The following is a 23,528-nucleotide window of genomic DNA, read 5'->3' on the forward strand; positions in this document are numbered from 1 at the left end:
CTGTCACGGTGCAAAAAAATACTGGACATAATAGTGAATGCACATTGCAAACAACATGTCCTTATTTAACACGTGACTGTTCTGGACCTAATAGTGAGAATCCTAATCGACAGGCTTAGAAATATGTCTGTATGTCACCTATTAGACTCGAAGCTGTCTGAGAGCAGGGGCACTGCTATATCTACCTTCATACATTTGCTTTGCTTCAATTTTCTCATATAACAGACACAAAGTATGAAGGTACAGGCTTATTACAAATACTTTTTTTCTTCCGTGAGATTCCTCTGGGCCCTCAACAATGTATATGATAGGAAGCAAGGAAGAAACCCAGACAATGTTGGCATCCCCAAGACTCGGTAGGTGTAATAACCAGAAGTCCTCCCAAGACTCACGTGGGAAGACACAGAACAGTCCGCAGAGATTGGTGATGCTTACGCTACTGACAATAGTCCCCATTTTGATGTTTCCTCTTTTGCAAAAGTAAAACGGGAAAAGGCAGATAGGCAGACAGAGAGAGAAAAGAAAGAGTTTGGGACTAATTCATATGAGTGATGGGATTTTTTTTTATTTTATTGAATTCTGCACATAATATTTGCAATGAAAACACTTTAAAGCCAATGACAAGTTTTTAAAATGGATCAGATAAAAATATCACATAATCAACTCACAGATATTTACTGTATTTACTTAACAGAAGGCTCAAATTTATTATGACAAGAACATTAGAGAATACGGCATAAGAACTTACTTAAGCTTTACATTAGTAAGTGATAAACTAACATAATTCAATATCGAAAGAATATAGAAAAAAGTGTTTGATTTTACATTTTATTCAGAATTCCATTATTTATTATGCCATTATTTGGAAATGACTATTATTTCATTCCATACAAAATAATACTTGTTTGACTTAGCTGTTTGATAAAGAGAACTAAATTTAAGGTGAGAAAATTGTAAATTCCGACATCATATAGCATATGCTCCACTTAATTATGCACAGTAACACTGCATTGCTAATCAGTAAGGGTACAGAACGTATCACAGACTGTTGATTTACAAGGGAAAGCAGTAACAGTGCCTCTCTGTTGTTTAAAAAAAAGAATTAAAGTGTGGTATTCTGTCACGACTTAACACATGAACCTTCTCCACGTTCAAACTGAGCAGTCGTCAGATTTTAATTTTATCTGGGAAATTACCTAATTTTAAAATATGTGGATGAACTTTACCGCATATTCGAATTATGGCTAAATGGTACTAATACAGTTATCTAGTATTTGATAACCAATTCTTTTTTAATAGTTTTAAGAAATAAGGAGTTTATTTAAAATGAGGACAGTTTTTCTGCCCGCTCCCCCCACCTGTCCTCTGCTCATTACAGAACACATGGGATGGGCAACAACAAGCTGAGAGTCGGAGCCACTGGTCGGTCTGATAGTGTGTTTTCCCTGAATCAGAATGTCTGCTGTTTCTTGGGTTATTGCTTCTTTCAACTGTTCCATCATTAGGGCAGGTGACGAAGACAACTTTTCAGTCTAGCATTTGACATCACATGGCTTTGGTGTCTGTGGTCAGGGTATGCGGACTTAATATGTTCTAGATGGAAAATGTTTGGCTCTCACCCTGTCTTCTGGAAGTATCTAAGAAGGGCTGACAAGAGCAAAAAATACCTTGTCCTCCAAACCTGAAATTTCCCAAAATATCATTTAGAATAGATTTTAATTAAAGTTTTAAAGATATGGCAGTTATGGGGGCAAAAGAATATGACAGAAGGAGAACAGGGTAAAAAAATGAGATTTGGAGCCATTTGTTGGCCATATGATCTTGGGCAGGTCACTTGATCTTTCTATCTGTTGTTTAATCTCTAAACTTCAGATTGTATTATCACTTTATATGCATATTTAAAGATTAAATAAGATATGGAGGATCTTTACAAAGTCTGACATAATAAACAAATGTAAGACACGGCTATGAAAAAAACTGTATTTGGATATCTGCATAATTACTATCTAAGATTTCAAAAACGGACGACTGTTATTATTACATTAACATACGACCTAGAGATACTACATACACTGTTTGCTTTCCCTTGTAGGAACTTATAACTGAAATTATACCATATCATGGGGTAGTTCCAAAAATGGCCTATACTGAAAAAAAAGAAGAGTATATTACTATTTGGTTTATAATCATACAATTTTATGGCATATAGGAAAAACACTTTGACAATTAGTTTTAAATAAACTAAATACTTAACCTTCCCACCCCAAACCCAGTATTAAGAGATCACATCATGGATACAATTTACTGGAAGAGATACTACTGTGGTTTGTTTCTGTATGGTCAGTTCACAAACTGTTGCAAGATACAATATTAACACAATTTGCTAGAATCACTGTTAAGCAAATTTCATCAACTTTAAAAAAATAGATAAAACTACTTTTCACAAATATCACTAACACGAATATATAAGAGACTCAATTACACCTAAACTGAATTCACAAAACCAAAAATCATCAGATTAAATGTTTTAATGAACTGCTCGGCTAGTTAAAATATACATTTCCTATTATGATAGAGGCCTTTAAAAACTGCCCCCTTTTCTGAATGGAAGGATATAAGACTAAAACCTCTGGACAAATAATCTCATTATGACAAAATATTTCTGTATTACTCAAATGGACTATCATTTTAACAATTTCCCTAGTGTCCATATTTTAGCATCTTTCTATCCTTATCTCTTTTTACCATAAAACCAGCAACCAGAATATACTCTTGTTTTTCAATGGGTATAGTTATCTCTTATCTATGTTGTACAAAAACTATAACCGTTCTTTTCCCAACTGTCCACAAAAGCCAAACAGAAGTGTTTGGGTTATCCCTGAATTTTGTTTCTCACTCCTGAGCAAAATTAATTACAATATGGCTCTATCAGGCCTCTTTTGTATTCATGAAAATTTACAAAATTTTGTGAATATTATTTCAAATTATAGCCATTGATTCTGGGACTAAAACAGCATTACCTTCTTAATGCGACAAAAATGCACCTTGCAATCGGCTACAGTTCATTGGCAAGCCTAATATACTTAATTCTGATTTGCTAAGTGTTTATTAAGCTACAAAAATTTAAACGGAAGTTTCACTGGAACAGAAATTTTGTTTCAATTAACTCAACATTCAAAGATGAAATGGTAAGTCATAATAGGTAAGCCACGGTCAAAATTAAAAGTTACTTTTTTTTATGTCTTGCTGAGGGTCCATTAGAAATAGGAACAGCTGGATTTGCAGTCTGTTCGGTCATGTGAGCAGAGATCTGTGGCATCTTAGTGCCAGGAGAGGAGCAACATGTCCACGTATATGTGTATCAGGACATTCTGAAAATGTTACAGAATTTTCAAAGATGTAGAGAAACAGACAAATTACTAAAGTCTTCATTGTACAGATAAAGAAACTGGGGATCAGAGATGTCAAAGGTACTTTCCCTAGGACACCTGAGTTATCAGCAGAGTGAGCACTAAGGCACAGGCACCTGCTTAAACTCTACCAAACTGCCTCTCGTGCAAAAAAAAAAAATCAATCATAAGGTAAACACTCCCATCCCTCTAACCTTTCCCCACGCTTCTGCTCTGGGGTTATAATGTTGAGTGTGTAGTAAAGCTCTGGCACTGTTTTTAGTATTTCACATACAATTTCAAATCATATTGACATCTAATTAAAATCAACAAATAATCTCCCCTCCTTTCCAGCAGTTTCATTAATCTGTTTCCATTCTGCAGAGTGGTCTTTCTACTTTTTCATGATCCCATTAGAGGCCAGTGACAATTCTCGGAGGAGGAAAAAAAAAATCCTATTTCCCCTTCTCACACTCAATTTGAAGAATGGTGTATTTATGACACTTTCAAGGTTTAAATCTTATTTCAATGTAGTCTTTCCTTCTGAGATGCATAAGAAAATCTGAGTACTTTAAGTATTCTTCAAAGCCTTTTCAAATGTATATAAATGAGGATTTGGAGGCTGGAAATGGGCTTTGGGGATTATTTAACCCAGCACACCCACCTTGCAATTCAGGAAACTGTACCCTAGCAAAGGTGAGTGACTTATCTAGCGTCCCACAGGTAGAAAGTGGGTAGGTACTCTGGTCTCATAATATCTAGACCAATGCTATATTTTTGCTACACATTCGGGTGAACCGTATTGGATATGACAGTCTACTCATCTGGTGCCATTCTGTGCTTTTATTGCAAAGTCCGGGCTTTGTCTTTGTTTGAAACTGTGGCCTGTAATAATAATAATGCAGACATGATATGAAGTATATATAATGCTTAAAGTTGTGTCATTGGTGTTTCCTGAAGGTGGTACTTATGTCTATATTTGTAATGCCTACTGATCCTTACTGAAACATCTGAATGTCAAAGACCTCTATGGGACAGTTAATTGGTTTGTTTCAATCATGCCAATAGCTGATGTGAATTACTTTACTGTTGACCAGTCTGGGATCATCAGTTATGAGTATTAGGTGGCTAGAATGGATTGACAATTCCCTGGGCCAGTGTCTCTCGTTTGTGGGCTAACACAGAACAAAAACATGGTGGTGGCTTTGGCTATGTTTTCACTTGAATCACAAATCACCCAGATGGGAGGTTCACATAGCTCAAATCTGAGATACTTACCACTCTTTTACTTCACTTTTTCCTAGAGAGATCTGGTCTCAAAATTTTGACCACAGAAAAAATACCAGCAGATTTTACAGAATTCATTGTAGACATTGCCTCAAAGAAAGTTACCTGGATTATATCTCCTACCCATCTGTTGCTGCTAATAGCTATAAGACTGTTTCAGTTACCTATTCTTATGTATTAACAATGTAATTCATCACCATATTTCCTTCTACATGGCATCAGAAAGTATTATAATCTTGGCTTTGCTACTGGAATACTTCGATAGTAATGGAAATTCTACAAGCCCTCTTATTATAACTTAGCATCGTTATGTACTTGAATAACAGGAAATTGGTTATTTATGCATTTGTTCAGGTATGTTTCAAAAATAAAATATGAAAATGAAAAAAATCTTCAGTATACCAAATGTTCACAGTTTGACTTTCCATAAGGCTTATTAAATAATATACAAATAGCTACCATTCTGCTGAAATGTCACAGTAAATACATTAATAATGGCACAGAAGTGAAATATCCCCAAATGGGAAATCATCTTCATGACCTCCTAAATCTCTTTTCCAACTAAAACTTTGCTTTTTTTATTGAAAAAGTTCCATTTCTAAAGGAATAAAATACAAAAATAGAAAATGAGTCAAGAAACCTTTTACAGATATAATCTGAAGGAAATTCTATAAACATTAGATGAAATATTCTATCTTTAAGAATGTGCTTTGTCTCACCACACCAAACATCACATGAAAACTAACCCGAATGAGTATATTATACATGAACTGCTGAAAACTATAACTAAGTATTAAAATTTCAGTTAAAATAGATAACTTAAACATATAAGTACTAATGTATCTTTAAATTATGTTCAAACTAAAAGCTACCTATGAGACTAATTGCAAATCTATAATTTTAAATCAAAAAATAAAAGGATGTTTAATCAAGCAAGGCACATTTCTTTTAGGCCAGTCTGTTTAATACCATTCATCTGGGCACAGTGTAGACTTCACTTATTTACGTGTAAAATGGGCCAGTCTATGTAGGAGAGCCTTTGGTACAAAACACACCTTCACAAATAAGGTTGCACATCACCCAGAACACAGAAGATAACATTGCTATATCTCAGGATTCAACACAGTCCAGTGATTAACTGAAAGAGGGAAACAGTACCAGTTGGCTTGTTACAAACAGACATTTAGGTTTTCTTTATCGGCAGTACTGATTAGTTTTTGAGTGATCTGATTTCATCAAGATGTCAAAAGGCTGAAATGATCCCTTCATATTTTTTGATGTTCTTCTTTATCTCTTTATCACTATCTTTAATACTGCATACAAGTTGAAGAGAATCCTCGAGCTTTAGAGCTGTTTCCTTTATATAAAGCATTTATCAGAGACAGGTTTAATGTCAGCTAAAACAAAACACGTGCGGGCAGACAGATCACTGCTCATCAGCAATAGAACCAACACTGCATTCTTGATGGAGGCAATCTAAAAATGAGAATCCTACTGGTCAGTGCAGCTCTACGGTTCTCTATGTGGGACTCCTCAGGTATCTGTTGGGCAAAGCACAGTAATTTACTATATATTTAGCATTTTAAAAAACTGTAGACTTCATGTCAATATAAAATATTCTAGTCACTATACTTTTCATAACTTTGTGTTGTTTTTTTTGTTTTTGTTTTTTTTTTTTTTTACTGGTACCCTGAAAGTTCAACCAATTTAATTTTCTGAGCTTATCAACCACATATCAAAGCTCTTAGTTTTATAAATTAGAAAAAGTTTCTGAGTATGCTTAAAGTATGAACTTTTTGTCCTTATTAATACCCACTTCCAAATGTAGTCCAAACCAATGTCATTGTTTGCTTTTTGAACATAAAACTTTATCTTCACCTTTAGAACCATCTGAAACATTCTGAGTGTGTATTGTCTTTTAGATAAATATGTGTGTTAATTTCCTCAATGTATTTCCAAGGATTGGTTTCTTTCCTGGCAGTACATCTCACTGTGGTGACCTAAGATGAGAACTCTTGAAGTGAACAGAAATCCTATGCTCAGATAAGTGTAATGGAGAAGTGGAGAGGGAAGGAGTGGTGGGTGGGGCACCGGGGGGCGGGGAGTGAAGGAGAGGGGTAAAGAGAGAGAGATTGAGAGAGAGGGAGAAACAGTCTCACAATGAATATGGTGAAAACTGTGTTCTAGTTGTCATGCCTGTACTTTATCTTGTCATTACACAAATAACATTCAATCGGTTGGTCCTTTAAAATATAAACTCTGCATAGTTATGCACCACTTCAAGAAATCACAAATTAAGACAGTAACTGCTTAACCAGGGTCTGTGGAGAACCAAGAAATAAAAGTTCAAGGCTTGGTGCTTTCCTCTGCCAACTATGACTATCTTGTTCACTACTATGTCTAGAGTCTAGAATGGTGGCTGGACAGAGTAGACAATCTGAACATTGAATGAACGAATACATCCCTGTCACTGTGCACAGTGCCTGACACATAGCAAGTACTCAGTAAATATCCACTGAGTGAATAAGGGGATATGTAAAAATCAGATTCATGTATTCTAGAGATTTACTAACAGTAGTAGAAAGGAGACTTCTAAATACACAAATAGAAAATGCTAAACTCAGTTCCAGGTTTCAAGATTGGAATACTATCCATCATAATACATAGAGAAGACTGATTCCTATATAGTTCTGGTTTTGGCAGGTATCTGAAATTCAGTGGTAAATGCCTACTGGTGGTGATCTGGAACTTGAATGTGCTTTTTGCAGAAGAATCATCCACTTACTAAAACTAAAATGTTGTATCCCTACTGTGTGCTGGGCAATCATGTAATAAAAAGTTTTCCTTATTGGCCTGGAGGATACTTGATCGTCCTTTATGAAAGATACAACTTCTTAACACTAATACAGCAGGGGTGTACTTTCACATCACAGCGTTCTGAATTTTCATTATGAGAATTTGAAAGTTACAGTGGTCGAGTAGCTAGTAATGACTACTGATTACAAGAAATTACAAGTAACATGAATGATCTGGCACCCATTTCATTTCCTAAGTGCCTAGCTGCTGCTCAATGCTACTGTAGCTTTGGTTATCTTGAGATGGTTTTATTAAGCTGTCCTTCTCTTGCTACTATTACATCCTTCTTCTATAATAAGCTGAGCCTTTTTTTTAAACCTCGGTGTGTCAGTCCCTGCCTCAAGGCTCTTGGGACTATTAAATAAGTATGGTAGAGCTCAGCATCCTAATGGACTGTGGGTGTGGAGGGAGTTGCAGTTTAACAAAACAAGAAATCAAAGTGACATTTGAATGGTAATCATGTTTATATTAGCGGTTAGGAAAGAGCTGAAGGGCTTAGAAGAATGGACACTGACTTAAGTATGGAAATCAACTCTACAAAAACAGAGGGGTAAGTGTAATAGAAAATGGTGAGACCTAAAATTGAAGATATTTGACCAAATAAATTTTCTAACATATGAAGCAAGAAAAGAGCACAAGAACGGTCAAATTTCTGTAATTATGAAGCTTGTGAAGAAGTAAGTGGCACCTCCACCAAGGCCTAAACAAAAGAGGTATAGACACCCAGCTTACTTAACTTCATATTTGGTGAGGGAAGGGGTTACAATCATTCCACAACATGGAGTTTTATGGGAACTTTGTTTTGATGTGTCTGTACTTCGACATCTATTAAACAACTTAGAGTTGGCTGCACACCAACAACCTCTATCATTTCTGCCAACAAAATGGTAATGCATTAACCAAAGGACTAGAAAAATTTCGCATTCAATTATGTACACTTTCCTGATTGGCCTCTTGGAAATTATATACTCTTGGCACCCCCCCAAAAAAAGTTTAAATTCACTCAGTAATTAAAGTTGGTAATGTGCTAAGATATGAGCTTTGTCAAAAATCTAGAAAGTCATGGAAAAATGAGCTTGAGTTGTAATCACTGCTACTTTGAGCAGTATTTAGGTCTATTAATAATAAATATCCTTAATTCACATCACAGTCTGATAAAACAAACTGATCTTTTGAAATAAGTTAAAATGTTGCAGGTAAAAGATTTTTAGAATATAGGTATAAGGCAATTCAAACACAGTTTTTACCTGGAGATATTATTCTGTCTGTGGTTTTTAGTCACCCACTACATTTTGAAATCCAGCATAGAGTCACTCTTGTTTAACATGCTTTTTATTATAATTTCTTACAGAGGTAATCTATTGGTGAATAACTGAAATTTTTTTGTCCTATAGTCATACATGAGGTAAATATAAAATGTAATGGCATGTGAGGCTGCCTGTTATAATTTCTAATACCTTGAATACTCCAGTTTATAACAGAAAATCCAATAAAACCCATATTGGGTTAAATAACAAAAATAAACAATGTAATGATTCTTCATTCCAAATCAGAAAAAAAACATGAAAAAATAAGAAATGAAAATTATTAATTTCAGTTCTCTATTTTGTGACATTCCTTTAAAAAGTCCTGACAATGTGTCCTCAGAAGAGAAATGATCTCTGTCCTATGTGGGCTTAACTGTATGAAGTGATGGAAGGCAAAAAGTGTTTCTAACTTCTGTTGGTCTATACATGTAATCTCAAGCACATGCTTCAGTTTTTTTTTTTTTAAATTGGTGGCATGTTTTATAAGGAAATTGTTCCACTTAGATGTACAGAGGTAACACCCAGTCAAGGTCTGGTCTGTTGTGCCTGAGAAACCCAGGGAAAGGAGAAAATTCAGAAGGGGTATAGAAAAGGTTCCTTTCTGTTCATATGTGGAGTACTGCATATTCTGCTGCACTGTTACCATATTACCTAAAGTGCATCTATTATGATATTACCTAAAATCATAGCAGTATCTGCAGTCTTCTTTTATATCAATACTCCAGTTTAGTCTCAGTAGTTCCCATACTACACATGTCAGTTTTTCAAAGCTTCTGGAAACTTCCCTATACCAATATATACCAACATATGTTCCCTATACCAACATAGGTGCCCCTCACCTATTTTATTTAGAAGTGACCTAAGTTTTGCCATTATAAAAGTCACTCTGAGAATCTGCTCTTACTGCTTGTGGGTTCAATGTCCCCCTCTTCTTTAATACATGAAAAAGTCACTTTAAAAAAATTACCATTTTTTGTGATCTTCCCATATATCTTGATGATTACATAAACAATTAAGTTATTTTAGGGGTGCCTGGGCGGCTCAGTTGGTTAAGTAGCTGCCTTCAGCTCAGGTCATTATCTCAGTGTCCTGGGATTGAGCCCTGCCTCGGGTTCCCGGCTCAGCGGGGAGCCTGCTTCTCCCTCTTCCTCTGCCCTTCCACCCTGCTTGTGCTCTCTCTCTCTCTCAAATAAATAAACTCTTTTTAAAAATTAAGTTATTTTTGTAAAGGAAATCATTTTATTGGGTAAGGCTGTATATATAGCAATATAATTCTTTAAGGTGATTCACTGATTAAATATCTAATGCCTTATTCAATTAGCGTCCATAGTAATGAAAACCCCATGGATATTTTAGGACTCACCATTAACTAAAACCAAGACTGTACTTACAGCAAAGTTCCTTAGAATGTCTGCTAGATAGGTAAATTCCCAGAGATATCACTTATTTGTTCTGATTTTTGCTGTACTACATAAGCCAATCAGTCAACAAGTGTATATTGAGTATCATTTACAAATAAATAGTGCTTATTAGCTGCTAGGTAGGAAACAGTTTTTGTGAAGCATTCTAACTCCAGGTAGCCACGGTGATTAGGAGTGATATATAATGTTATTTTTAAATTATTTATGTTAAGGAATTCCACCCCCATAATTGAATAGCACTTTGTGGGGGAAAACCTGCTGCAGCATGTTTTACCAAATGGAAACCTTCTCCAGAGAACCAGGTATAGGAAATTTTACCCATAACAGCAATGATGAGGAGTATAAGCCTCACAGCGATAGAATGAAGCATAGATACATGACATGAAAATTTTGCTTATAGTTTAAAAACATCCAAATCGGAATTTCCTTCCTCTCATCCCTTCCTTGAATAAAGAGTTATAAAGCACCAACTTTACTCCAGGTCTTGAGGGATGTAATAGCAATGAATAGACAAAAATTCTTTATTCTCATGGAAGGGAAGGGAAGATGGACAATAAACAAAGTAAGGAAAATATCTCATGTTAGAGGAGAAAACAAAGCAGAGACAGGATAAAGGAGAGTCCTGTGGGGCTGCTTGTTTAAACAGAGTAGCGAGGGAAGGCTTCAGTGAGATGGTGACACCTAAGGAGGTGATGGGGCAAGCCATGCAGGTAGCAGATGTTAGAGCATTCCAGGAAGGTGGAACAGCAAGTGCAAAGCCCTGAGGTAGTGCACGCTTGGTCTCTTTGAGGAAGAGCAAGGAAGCTGGCACAGCGGCTGTACAGGGTCACACGGGAGAGGAATCAGAAAGGAGGTCAGAAGGGTAAGGTGAGGTTGAGTAGGTAGGGCCTTGCAGGCCATGTGAGGCCTTTAGTGTGTAGCCTGTGTGAAATGGAGTGCCAAACAGGGGTTTTGCCACAAAGAACTGACATGACCTGAGAAGTGCTTTAAAGGGTTTTCTCTGGCTGTTATGTTGAGAATAGACTCAAGCAGGGGAAGGGATGGAAGTTGGTGGACCAGTCAGGAGGGTACTTTAATAATCCAGGTGAGAGATAATGATAGCTTAGAACTGGTGTTTGCAGAACTAAGACTGGAAACATTTTGAGGGAAGCCAACAGGATTTGACAATAGCCTGGATAAGGGGTATGACAGAAAGAGAGGAATCTAGGAAAATTCCAAGGATTTTAGCTAGAGCAACCAGAAAATTGAAGTTACAGTGATAGAAAGTGGGAAAGGGGCAAGAGACATAGGTTTGGTGGCAAGGGTTGGAGAGGAGAGGGAAGCTCATATTAAGAGAGGGAAGACATATTAAGCTTAAGATACCCATCTGATATCTAAGTAGAGATCTGAAGTAGGTAGTTGGAAATTCAACCTGAATTTCAGGGGAGAAGTCCAGGTAGGAGAGAGAAATTTACATATAGATAGTCTAATGCTATGAGAATAAGACCTAATGCAGAAAGAAAAGAGGTCTAAGGACTAAGCTGTGGCCCATGGGGCTCTCAAACATTAAGACTCAGGGGAGATGAGAAAGACCCAGTAGAAGAGATTGAGAAGGAGAAGGAGCCAGGGAGGTAGTAAGAAAATACAGAGTGTCATGCCCTGAAGTCAAATGAAGAACTTCTTTCCAGGAGGGGAGGAAGTATGTCAAAGCACCAAATGCTTCTGATGGGTCAAATGAAATGACCACTGGGGTGAGCTATAGGAGGTCACCAGTGACCTTGAAAAGTATACACTTGGTGAAGCGATGGGGTAAAAGTCCGTTTGGAGCAGATTTAGGAGAAAATGGGAAGGCATTCAATGATGAACAAAGAGTGATAGAGTCCCTACTCTCATAGAAGAGACAGACATTAATCATATAACACAAATACATATAAAACGACAGCTATGTCAAGAGCACATACTATATTCAGTTCATTCTAAGACATACTTTTTCAGACTTAAGCATCTATGAAATTGGGATGTACCTTAAAATCCCTGGTACTATCCCTTAAAATTGGCAGCTTTTCTTTTTTCAGTGGCACATAGAATAACAGTTTTCCTTATAATGGAAGGCTCCTTAAATTTGATGAAATGTACCATAACAGGGAACTGATAAAACCAGTCATGGAGGGAATACTGAAGTAAAGTATAAGGTAACAAAGTGAAGAGGGGGCTGACAGGGGAAACATCTACAAGGATCCCCTACAGATTAAGGGTGAAGGATAGCTTAACCCCTAACTAGAAGATCAGGGCCTAGACAGATCATGTAGGGCCATGAAGGCTGTGTTAAGCATTTGTGTCTCTATCCAAAAAAAAAAGGTAAAGACCTTAAAAGAATTTAAAGCAGGGGCAGGTGATGCAATTAGGTTTGAGTCTCAAAATGATGCTTTTGGTTATCAGGTGGAGAATGGGTCAAATCGGCCATAGCAAATGTAGCAAGGCCATTTGAAGAGACTTTCACACCTATTTTGGATAGAGATGATAGTAGCGTAGATTAAAGTGGTGATGGCAGTGATGCTGAAAAGTAGATTATTTTCAGGGATATTTAGAAGGTGAAATGACTAAGCTCAGTGATAGATTGGATGTATTTACTACTTTATAAATCTATTACATTAATAAATACATTGATAACACTAGGCAATAAATCTGCATTTTAAGCAAGGTTATGAAAAAATAAAAATGCTTTGTAAATGTCTGTGTGACATTTGAATGAAATGAATATGAATGAAAACACATATTTTGGAAATTCACCAATTTTAGACTGTTTAGATCTGTAGACAGAAAGTAAATATATCTTAGGATAGAAAATAACAGGTGAGGGGTTTGTGTGTGTGTGTGTGTGTGTATGTGTAACAAATACCCTCATTGGTTTTTCTTCCAAATTAAGTCATATGTTTTAATTTAAGGAACATGTTTAAATGTATAAAAATAAGAACCTTAGGATTCAGAGAATTTCCATAAAGAACAGGAGTTTAAAATAAACTTTAACAAAAAAACCAGTGAAACAGAAGTGATGATTGACATATAACACATAAGTGCAATGTTAGCGTTCATTCTAAAAAGTTAGTGGGAATCTCAATAAAGATTTCCAAGAGCCTTTGTACTCTGATGAAAGGGGTGGGGGTTATGTTGGGGGCTCACTGGAAAAGAAAAAGATTCTCTCCACTCTTTATCACCAGGCTGGGGGTATGATCCCTTTATCTGCAAAGTCAGAGCCCTATATGCACAAATTTATTCTTAATGTTCTTCAGATACAAGAAAACATAATTTTTTGCTCATTTAATGCTATCTTACTAACAACCAGAATCCCAGGAATTACTTTTCAGGCTAGAGCTCCTATTCTGCACTATTTAGATTGCAACAATAATAAAATGGCTTCCAAGAAAATGATGGAGCTGATTTTCCAGATCTCCTCTTTAATGTATTTGATAGTTAATGGTGCAAAATTTGAAATGCAAGGAAAAACACATTCAGTACAAAAAGGGGGGGGGGGAGCCACAAAAATGTTTCTTCGTAAAATGCTTTTTTCTTTATAATTCCAAAGACAGAATTAGTTTACAGCATCACTGAAAACAAAGACAAATATTTGAAAACTTTCTAAGCTGTCTGAATCATTTAAATTAAATTTGTAAGGTGAATGTGAGCATATAAAGAATATTATTATCATATACTCTATAGCAATGGCCATTTTCTGGCAGGAGGTTAGGAGCTGAGTCATGATAGCACAGGGTTTGGGCTCTGCATGGCTTCCCTCCCTTCCTCCTGCCTCCTCTGATCTACCCTCTCTCAAAGGTTTTCAACCATTCCCTGCAAGTTATAGAAAACAAATGACTATTAAAATACTGTCAAACGAAATACAGGAAATTAGTAGCATGGAAATAATAGTCTTATTCTCATTTAAAAGGTAAAATAAAAGACAGAAGGAAAAGCCCCACCCTAAAACTCAAGCCCTAAATATCCTCTGCCCCATTCTTCTGTTCCTCACCTCTATCTCAGTGTTTCCATAAGTCTTCAGACTGGGGGGAGGGGGGCACTTATGCTTCTTTGCATTTCTTAGTGGGAGGGGTTATCACTTCTATTCACAGCTGAGAGGTGGGAAGGACTTGGAACTGCTAGAGCAAATGTTGAAATTTTAAATGTATGGAAGTCATTAAATTATAGTTATGGTTCTTAAAGGAAAAAACTATTGGTATTAGATACACTGAATTTATATACTTTGACCAGAGCAGTTGCTTGAGTACGTTTTATGCCAAAGAGGTAAATAACAAATTTTATGTCAACAAACCATAACTTCAAATTTCTTCATATTCTGCATTTAAAATTTCAATACCAGAAATTTTGTCTCAAAATTTAGAAATCACTGATATAATGCTGACTCTTATGAGTAGCTATTTGTGATTATGTCACCATAGTTGGTGGGTACTAAAATTTGGTATACTATCAGTTTAAAGCACCATAAAAGAAATAAATAACAACATTATTTTCATCTCTGGATTCACCAGCTCTAGGGTAAATACATTTTCCTCAGGGTTTTGATAGACATGCACAGCACCAGTCACACCTCCTCCCATGAATCTTTTGTACCCACAGACATATGTATACCTTTCAACATCCAAGATGTACAGTTGAGCTCAACAGTGAAGTCTTTGTTTTGGCAAAGCTAAATGATATGTGTAAACTTAGGCTCATTTGCATTTTGCTGTAAGCCCAAATCACTATGCATTTTAGTTTTCTGAATGATTTAGGACCTTAGAGAAGGGGCTACAGCCATTATAAGGGACAGAAGTATATTCTAATGTGTTTTTGAGCACAGATGCTCTTCAAGATCCGTGGAGTGACTGGGTAAGGCAATAATGTCGCAAATTTCAATGAGGTGGCACTCTCCTTCTGCTTTCAATCCTTTTGTTCTAAGTAATTTCTCCTTTCTTAATAAGGGGGAGTCAAAATATTTACACTATTTGCTGGCATGGTTACTGGGTAACCTAAGCAAAGTATAAAGAGATGGGAAAATAACAATTTGCATAATACTATCATCTACTGTAGATTAAACACATGAAAATAGGAAATTAATCTTAGAACTGAAAAATATCTATTGTCCTAGCAGGTATCACTACTATGACTGATTATGCTTTCTGAGTATAATATTAAATGCAGAAAAATCAATCATGTAGGAAAATAATCTTTTATTAGTAGGAAAGTTGATCTCTTTGCTCAACTTAAATACCTTATATTTAATCCCTATGGTTAAAAATCCCTGATGATTAAGAAAGGGTTAATTCTCAATATACTGCCTAAGGTAGGTTTCTGGAAATATATTCACTACAGGAATTCATTATTTAGTAACATGGGCTGAAGTCAAACCTTAAAGCATAAGAGATTTATTGTTTCAATCTCTTTCAAGTCACGTAATTAAAGGAAATGAGTTTGGGGGCCAGAATGACCTGGCTTTAAATCAGAGCTGCATTTCTTGCTAGCTGTGAAGTCTCTGGGAAATCACTTAACCAAAACTATCTATTTATTACCCTCCTGAAGTGGGTGAATACCACTTACCTTGCAGAGTTGAGACGTGTCCAGGACACGGTAATTACATGGTAATTGTTATAGTTACACAGACAGTAAATAGGAAGACACTGATTTCTTATGTATTTCATATCATTCACAAAGCTCCGTGTTAATTACACAATGCTTGTAAGTAAGGATCACAATAATAATGTAATCTCTTGGCAAAATCTCTGCTGCATAGCATGCAAGTATTTTTTCTAAGTATTATACCTGTAGCAACATTCAATATTACCAAAACTCTATGAGATACTATTTATTATTCTCATTGTACCAATAAGGAAACTGAGGCACAGAGAGGGTAAGTAATTTGCTCATGGAGAAGAGTCTGGATTCAAACCTTGGCAGTATGACTGCAGAGCTAAAAACCCTGAAAATAACATTAATGTAAGATTATTGCCATTCATTCATCAAGTATTACTGAATACATACAAAGTGCCACATGTTGTGCTAGGCGCTAGTGTCCAAAATCTGTATTTGTCAAAATACAGAACCTACAACCTTTACGGAGCTTATAATTTGGCAACAGAGGCAATTACACCACCTCAAAGTGATGACTCAAAAAGCTGTATTTCTCTGGATTGAAAAAAAAAAAAAAGGTCTTCTTCATATTACTATTAATAACCATACAATTCTAAAAATTATGGTACAACCATAACTTACTTATAAAACTGAGCAGGATTTCTATATCTTCTAAATAAAAGTGAATAAAAGTGTCACTGTACTTTGTTCATCTTCCCATCAAGATCTTTTAGGAACAGATACAAAAATTATTCTTAACATTATTACTATGGTGTGTTTAACATATTACCACCAAAATGGGTTACAAAAAGAATGGTCATTAAGAATACCAAGAAATGGTAAAAGTAACTCAAACAAGTAGCAAAGGACTACAGATAAAATAGTCCTATTTTGATGCACATAGAGATAAAAGCAGGGACCCCATGACCAGGTATACAGATCTCCTGCCTCTATTACTTTTTTGTCTTTTCTTTCCTCTCCCCTCACTAGAAGTCTTCAACATTCTTTTTAAACTGTATTAACTACACAAATAATAAAATAAGTAGGCTTCTGATTACCTGAAAAAACTTTATGAGCTTTAGAATTAGGGTTACTCTCATTTCCTTTAGGACAGAATAGTTATACCCTATCAAAATCAAAAAACAGCTGTGCACAATGTATAACTGAAAAACATAGTAAAATACCTATAATGTATATAAAATAAAATGATTTCATTAAAATACAGAGTTACCCTTGTAAGTTTAACCATTTTTGTTTAAAACGACTGTACTACTGCATACTAGTAATTATGTAAATTAAAATTGGGCCAATAATCTAATAGCAGTAGGTTCTGCCTTTTATCCTTTTTTTTTTTTTCTTTTTTTAAAGGGGAAACAGGTTGTTCAGAAGCCAAGAGGGTTAGTAAAAGGAATGGAATCATTTTCAGTTCCGTTTTGGTGAAGGTTATTCTAAAGAGCAATGACTCCCCCCACACACCCACCCTTTTGTCATTAAACAATTGAAACCAAAGGTCAGTAAACAACATGGAAATCAAAAGGAAAAGATGTTGTAAGTGATCTTTAAAAGGCACCTGCTTGTAATTAATATAAAACTATTGGTTTTGCAAGTATTGCCAATCTAGACAGGAACAGCATTTTCCTAGTTCTGAGTCCAAAGAGGGAGAGCTAGAGCTCTCAGTACCCCCAAACAGTGCTCACCTGATTCTGTTTGTCTTCTGGCAACCCCTGGTATATGGCTGAAACTTGCAGGAATTTTCCCAAGATGTGGTTACTTCCCGTCCCTCCTTTTTATTGATTGTCTGCAATTCCCTCAGTTAAAAAACAGGCATCCTTCATATTTCTAAAGTTTATTTAGCTTTTCAAGTGCTGTTTGTGGGATCTGGAACTTTTTTTAAGAGGAAGTCTGAAGGTTCCTTGTAGCAAAGTTTCAGGTACATCGACTGAATCTTTCATTTGCTTACGTACAGAACACTTTTACATTTGCTTTTAAATTTCACTGGTTGGCTTGAAACTTCTTGGAGGAAGAAAACAGTATCTTTTGAAGTTATTGCCTAATTTTTGGCATTTAATTCAAATCATGCCTCACTGGAGTGTATTTCTAACATTCCAAAGGCATATTTCCTTCCCGATTCAGTCATTATGAGATGATATCAGTCTTTCTGTAGTAAAAAATATGCATTTTGTGATTCATTTCGCCACCTCAGATTCTCAGACATAACCTTATTTGTGCGGTTTATTCAAACAGTGGTTTTCCTTATGATATTCTGTAAAGAGGAACCATCTGGAAAGGTTACTGTGGAAACTGCAGGGGCTAGGGGGTGGGGCTAGAGAGCAAGAGATGCCATGACAACCTTTTTCGGGTTTCCCAGGAAACAGGGGTTGCTATGGGAACTGCATCAGTCAGGTCCGAATTAGTAACTTCCGCTGGAAGGAGTGTCTGCCACTTTAATCTTCTTGTGATACTGCAGAAGCTTATCTCCCAGACGCATTAGGAATTTTGTTTGTTTCTCTCAGCAGCACTGAAAACATCTGTTTCTACACTTTGATAGATGTTGCCAGGAACACACACACAGAACTTCAGAGGAATCTGCCTGTCTGCCCCCCTTTCGAAATACTTAACAAGCCCTAAAGAGTTCAACTGATTTAGTCAGATCAGGACACCTTGGGCATTTCCCTTTGTTCAAAATGGTAGAAATGTTTAAAATTCCGGGAGGGGTTCCGAATAGAAATTCCAGTCAAAAAAACAAATAAACTTACAGTGGGTTTACAAGTCATTGTTCTAATTAGACTTCTCATACACGTATCCACAGCGAAGGCAACTGAACTAAATATTCAATAATGTTAATGGGTCCAGCAAACAGAAGCATCCTTTAAGTATATGCCTTCTTTACTTAGTAAAGAAACAACTGTCTTTTCAATTCTGAGGTTAGGCAGTTATTCTAACTGTTCTTTAGTTTCATTTCCTCCCAGGATGTACTTTTTTTTTTTTTTTAAAGAGGGTGTGTACTAGAAATGAAGTTTACAGTAAGTTTGTTCTTTGCGATATTACAGAAGGAGGAGAGAAAAAAAATGGAGAGCTGAGAGAATGCAGCCCACTTGCAAAACTGACACCTGTTTCAGTATGAAGCAGTAGGGAGAGGGAAAATGAAGTGTGCTTTCCACTTCTTCAAGTCCTTTCCTTGATGAATGGTCTGGAAATGTATAAAACAAGGGCATACACAGACCAAGGGGGCACGTTCCACACAATACTGAGCACAGCATGTCACTTGTAGCATATATTAAACATCAGTAAATATCTTTTTGATGTTGACACAGGAGTTGGGATTATTGTTCGTGGTGCAGGTGGCCGTGGAATTGCCCGTTTTGAAAGGGGTCTGGGGGAACGCGCTATGGTTCATGCCCCCCTCTTCGATCACCATATACTCCGACTTACTCAGAGTCGAGTTACTCCTTGCTTTTCGGAGCTCCTCGGCCGAAGAGGAGAGGTGCTGGCAACTTCCCACATGCATGTACTGGGCTTGCTCTTCCCCTTCTGTCTCCCGGTGGTAGAAGTAATTGAAGTTGGAAACAATCACGGGGACTGGCAAAGCAATGGTCAAGACACCAGCGATGGCACAGAGTGACCCCACAATCTTGCCCCCTATGGTCACCGGGTGCATATCCCCATAACCTACGGTTGTCATGGTTACCACTGCCCACCAGAAGGCATCCGGGATACTGCTAAAACCAGAAGTGGGGTCGTCTGCCTCGGCAAAGTAGACCGCGCTGGAGAAGAGAATGACCCCAATGAAGAGGAAGAAGATGAGCAGCCCCAGCTCCCGCATGGAAGCCTTCAGCGTCTGGCCCAGGATCTGCAGTCCCTTGGAGTGCCGGGAGAGCTTGAAGATGCGGAAGACCCGCACCAGCCGGATGACCCTCAGGATGGCCAGGGACATGGCCTGCTGTCCATTGCCCTGTCGCTCAGCCAGCTCGGTGCCCAGAGTGATGAAATAAGGGATGATGGCCACGATGTCTATCAGGTTCATGATATTTCGCGAGAAGGTGGCTTTGCTGGGGCAAGCGAAGAACCGCACGAGCAGCTCAAAGGAGAACCAGATGATGCACAGGGTCTCCACTACGAAGAAGGGATCCGAGAAGCTGGAGGCTCCAGCTGGGGCCCCCGACGTGCTGTTGCTGGCCTCGAACTGCTCCTGCGACGACGCGGCGGGGTAGTCCTTCTCGTCGCGGAACTCGGGCAGCGTCTCCAGGCAGAAGATGACAATGGAGATGAGGATGACGAGCACGGACACGATGGCGATGCCCCGCGCCGGCCCGGAGCTCTCCGGGTACTCGAAGAGCAGCCACACCTGGCGCTGGAAGTCGCGGCGGGGCAGCGGCCGCTCTTCCTCCCGCAGGAAGCCCTCGTCCTCGCGGAACTTCTCCATGGCCTCCTCGCCCAGCTGGTAGAAGCGGATCTCCTCGGAGAAGATGTCGATGGGCACGTTGACCGGCCGGCGGATGCGGCCGCCCGACTGGTAGTAGTAGAGGATGGCGTCGAAGCTGGGCCGGTTGCGGTCGAAGAAGTACTCGTTGCGGAGCGGGTCGAAGTACCTCATGCGCCGCTTGGGGTCGCCCAGCAGCGTCTCCGGGAACTGACAGAGGGTCTTGAGCTGCGTCTCGAAGCGCAGCCCGGAGATGTTGATGACCACGCGCTCCCCGCAGCAGTCCTGCTCCCCGGCGGCCGGCAGCGCGGGCGGCAGCGGCTCGTAGCGGTCGCGGTCGCAGCCGCCGCCGCCGCCGCCACAGCCGCCCTGAGGCGGGCCCCCGCCGCCGTCGGCCGCCTCCGGCTCCAGCAGGTGGTCCCCGGGTACCACCGTCATGTCGGGCGGCAGCGCTGGGCCTGCGGCGGGCTCGGCGTAGCCGGGGTTCACCAGGTTGTGGGCGCCGCCGCCGCTCGCGGGGCGCTGGGGAGGGTGGGCGCGGTGGCGGGCGGAGGGCGGCGGCGGCGAGCGCAGCAGGCTGAGGTGCTCGTCCATGCGGCGGGAAGAGGCGGCGGCGCGGATCGCGTCGCTCCTCCTCGCGCTCCCCGCCCCTCTGCCGCCTCCGCCCCCCCTCCCCGAGCCCGGCCCGCCGCCTGTTGCTGCCGCGGCTGCCCGGGCCGCTGCCACCGCGAGGCTCGGAGCGGATCTGGCGCCGTCCGCCGGGTTCCTTAGGGGCTACGCCTCCTCGCCCGCCCCCGCGCTGCCCCGCCCCTCCCCCGCGGAGCGCGCGCCCGCCCGCCCCTCCGCGGCCCCTCAGGATGCCCGCCCACCGCGCGGGCACGCGCCAGGCTTTGCCGCCCGGCGGCTCACGGGGGCCGCGAGCCCGGGCCCCCGTCTCCCGAGCCCCCGAGCCCCTCTTTCCGCCGCCGCGCCCCTCTGGGCTGCCCAGGCGCCCTCGCTTTGCACTTCGGTGTCCTCGCGAGCCCCCGCCCGGCCGAGACGGCCCTCGTGGAATCCGGACCCGGACCCCCTCCACCGATGGTCAGCCCCTCCCCCCCGGCCCGCGTTGCTGCGTCCCAGCCCCGGGGCTTCTGGCCGGGCCTGGGCCACCCCGCCGCCCGGCGAGCGGCGGCCGCCTCGCCCTGCACGCGCCACCCGGGCCCGCCCGGGGAGGAAGGCTCAGCGGGGGCCGGGGCGGGCGAGGAGAGAGGATGGGGATGCGCTCTGGGCAGGGAGCTTGGTCGAAGGAGGGAGCGACTGGCCGAGTGGGCGTCCTGGGGAAGGGACCCTGAGTTCCCTGAGGCTGGGCGACCGCCGGGGCGGGAGCGCTCTGAGCACTTCAGCTCCCGTGCTCAGGAGAAGCCCAACGCAGTAATGGGTTCCAACGACTTTGGCACCCGGGGTCTGAAGAAGATGGGTCATGAAAGGCATTCAGGGACTTTGCTTCTGTAGCGAAGAGTTCTCACTAACGTTCGTGGCGGAGATTCGGGGCGCGAGGGGGTGGTGGGGGGCGAGAATCAAGGACCGAGTTTCTGGTTGGGATGGGCGAGGGCAGCCTGGTCTTTTCAGAAGAGCGAGGTTTCCCGTCGGTGGGAACAGGAGAGGGAAATGAGAAGGGAAATGCACATCTTGTCCCAAGTCTGTCGTGGGAGGGACTGGAGAGCGACTGGCACCCAGACCCTGAACGTTCCACTGCTAGCTTTGTGGTAAGGTTTGCCACGCTCCAGTTGTGAAACCGGGAGAACAATCAGCCGGCAACTTGTAACTCTCTTGCTTGACCTGGGCCTGGAGATAACATTATCCCCTTGGATTTGAAAACGGTTTCTTCAAATTGTGGTCATTTTGACCCCGATTTCTGTGTCTAGACATTTTAGCAACTCCAATTTAGAGCCTACTCTAGAATTTATAATGCATTTCCTACTGTATCATTCAAATCATTCACAAAAGAGAAACTGTTGTCTGGGCTACTCCCTCACCCATCATCCCTTAGCTGACAATTCAACAGGCAAAGTAACTGCAATTTGTGGTCACATTTTCCCCCCAGCACTGGCAACCAAGGCTTTCTAGGGCAGAGTTCAGGTCTTACCCAATTTATATCCTGGAAAGTACCAAAGTGCCTGAGAAGTAGTAGGAACTCTGTATGTTTGTCGAATTGAGTTCCCCAACAAGGGAATCTTTGCATGTCTATCTGCTCTGGAGCGTCAGGCATTTCTCATTTCTGAACCTGGAACCACTGGGATTCCTGAGATAGAGTGAGAGGAAGCAGTTCACAGTATGTACGTTACTCTTTGCTCGGTTATTCCACCTTGCCCTTTTGTGGGTACAACAAGCACTTACGTTCTTTAATGTCCTTTTATCTTTTACTTCACCTCTAGGTCGGTGCCAGGCACTGCAGACGGTAACGTGTTATAAGATGGAAAAAGTAGACAACGATGTAAAACACTCTCACAAAACTGAACACTGTTTTTGAGCTGATGATTAGGGTAGCAGTATAATCCATCATTCATATATTTAAAGCTAAGAATAAGACCGTCGGCTTGCTGCAAGGTTGGTGCATAGAAAGGCAAAGACCCTATTTTTAAAGACCAAATGTTTCGTGCACTTCTGTGACTGACCTAGAAAGTGATTTATTTCTCCATTTGCAGGAATTAGTACTGGAATTAATATTAATCAATGACAAGGAAGAGCAGAACAGAGGATGGTCCTGTGATGGATGGTCCTGTGAAGTATCTTTCCTTCAGAAATGACTCTTTCCATTACTTTCATGTATTTGCCTTGTCTGGAAGACTGATTATGAGCTTCTTAGGACAGCCTTCACTTTAGATTTGAGGCCCAGAGAAGTTTAGCAATTTTTTCAAGCCCACACAGCTGGTTGGTAGCAGAGCTGGGCCTAAAATCTTGGACCATTTCCAAATCCAATGTTTACTGTATCACACTGTGAAACTCTTATGTTGATCACTGTGAGTGCTTAATAAATATTAGATTTCTAACAGCAGCCCATTTGCTTTTGATTGCTGACTAGTTCACTTCAATTCATATTTATTTTAACTGAAAATCATTGCCTTCTGACAGTTAGTCTATTGTTTATAAGAAATGAGTTGGTGGGCGAATTCCAGCCCTGTTGGACAGCAGAACCCATCACAACAAATCAATGTCAAAAATGGTACTTCAGGAGGAACACATACCATTTATTTAGTACCCCCAGTGGAGT

General features: G+C 40.2%; 1 protein-coding gene and 1 long non-coding RNA gene across 2 annotated transcripts; one reads left to right on the forward strand and one right to left on the reverse strand.

Moving 5' to 3' along the window:
- Positions 1-543: 543 nt before the first annotated feature.
- LOC111142976 (potassium voltage-gated channel subfamily A member 3) lies at positions 544-20,872 on the reverse strand. The gene is made up of 2 exons (XM_022496347.1): positions 17,556-20,872; positions 544-6,217 (listed from the first exon to the last, which is right to left on the reverse strand). Exon 1 carries the CDS (start codon positions 20,870-20,872, stop codon positions 19,136-19,138), a length of 1,737 nt encoding a protein of 578 aa, XP_022352055.1. The 3' UTR covers positions 544-6,217; positions 17,556-19,135.
- A 357-nt stretch (positions 20,873-21,229) lies between these two features.
- LOC111142977 lies at positions 21,230-23,312 on the forward strand. Its single transcript, XR_002640299.1, has 3 exons — positions 21,230-21,358; positions 22,693-22,864; positions 22,963-23,312. It is a non-coding gene; the product is annotated as an uncharacterized LOC111142977 (long non-coding RNA).
- The last annotated feature ends 216 nt before the right edge of the window (positions 23,313-23,528 follow it).

This window comes from Enhydra lutris, unplaced genomic scaffold (genome assembly GCF_002288905.1).
Source record: "Enhydra lutris kenyoni isolate GAN:26980312 unplaced genomic scaffold, ASM228890v2 scaffoldscaffold9, whole genome shotgun sequence".
NCBI lineage: Eukaryota > Metazoa > Chordata > Mammalia > Carnivora > Mustelidae > Enhydra > Enhydra lutris.

Bases quoted from the DNA above. Each gene is read 5' to 3' on its own strand.
- LOC111142976 (XM_022496347.1), bottom strand. From the start codon at position 20,872: ATGGACGAGCACCTCAGCCTGCTGCGCTCGCCGCCGCCGCCCTCCGCC.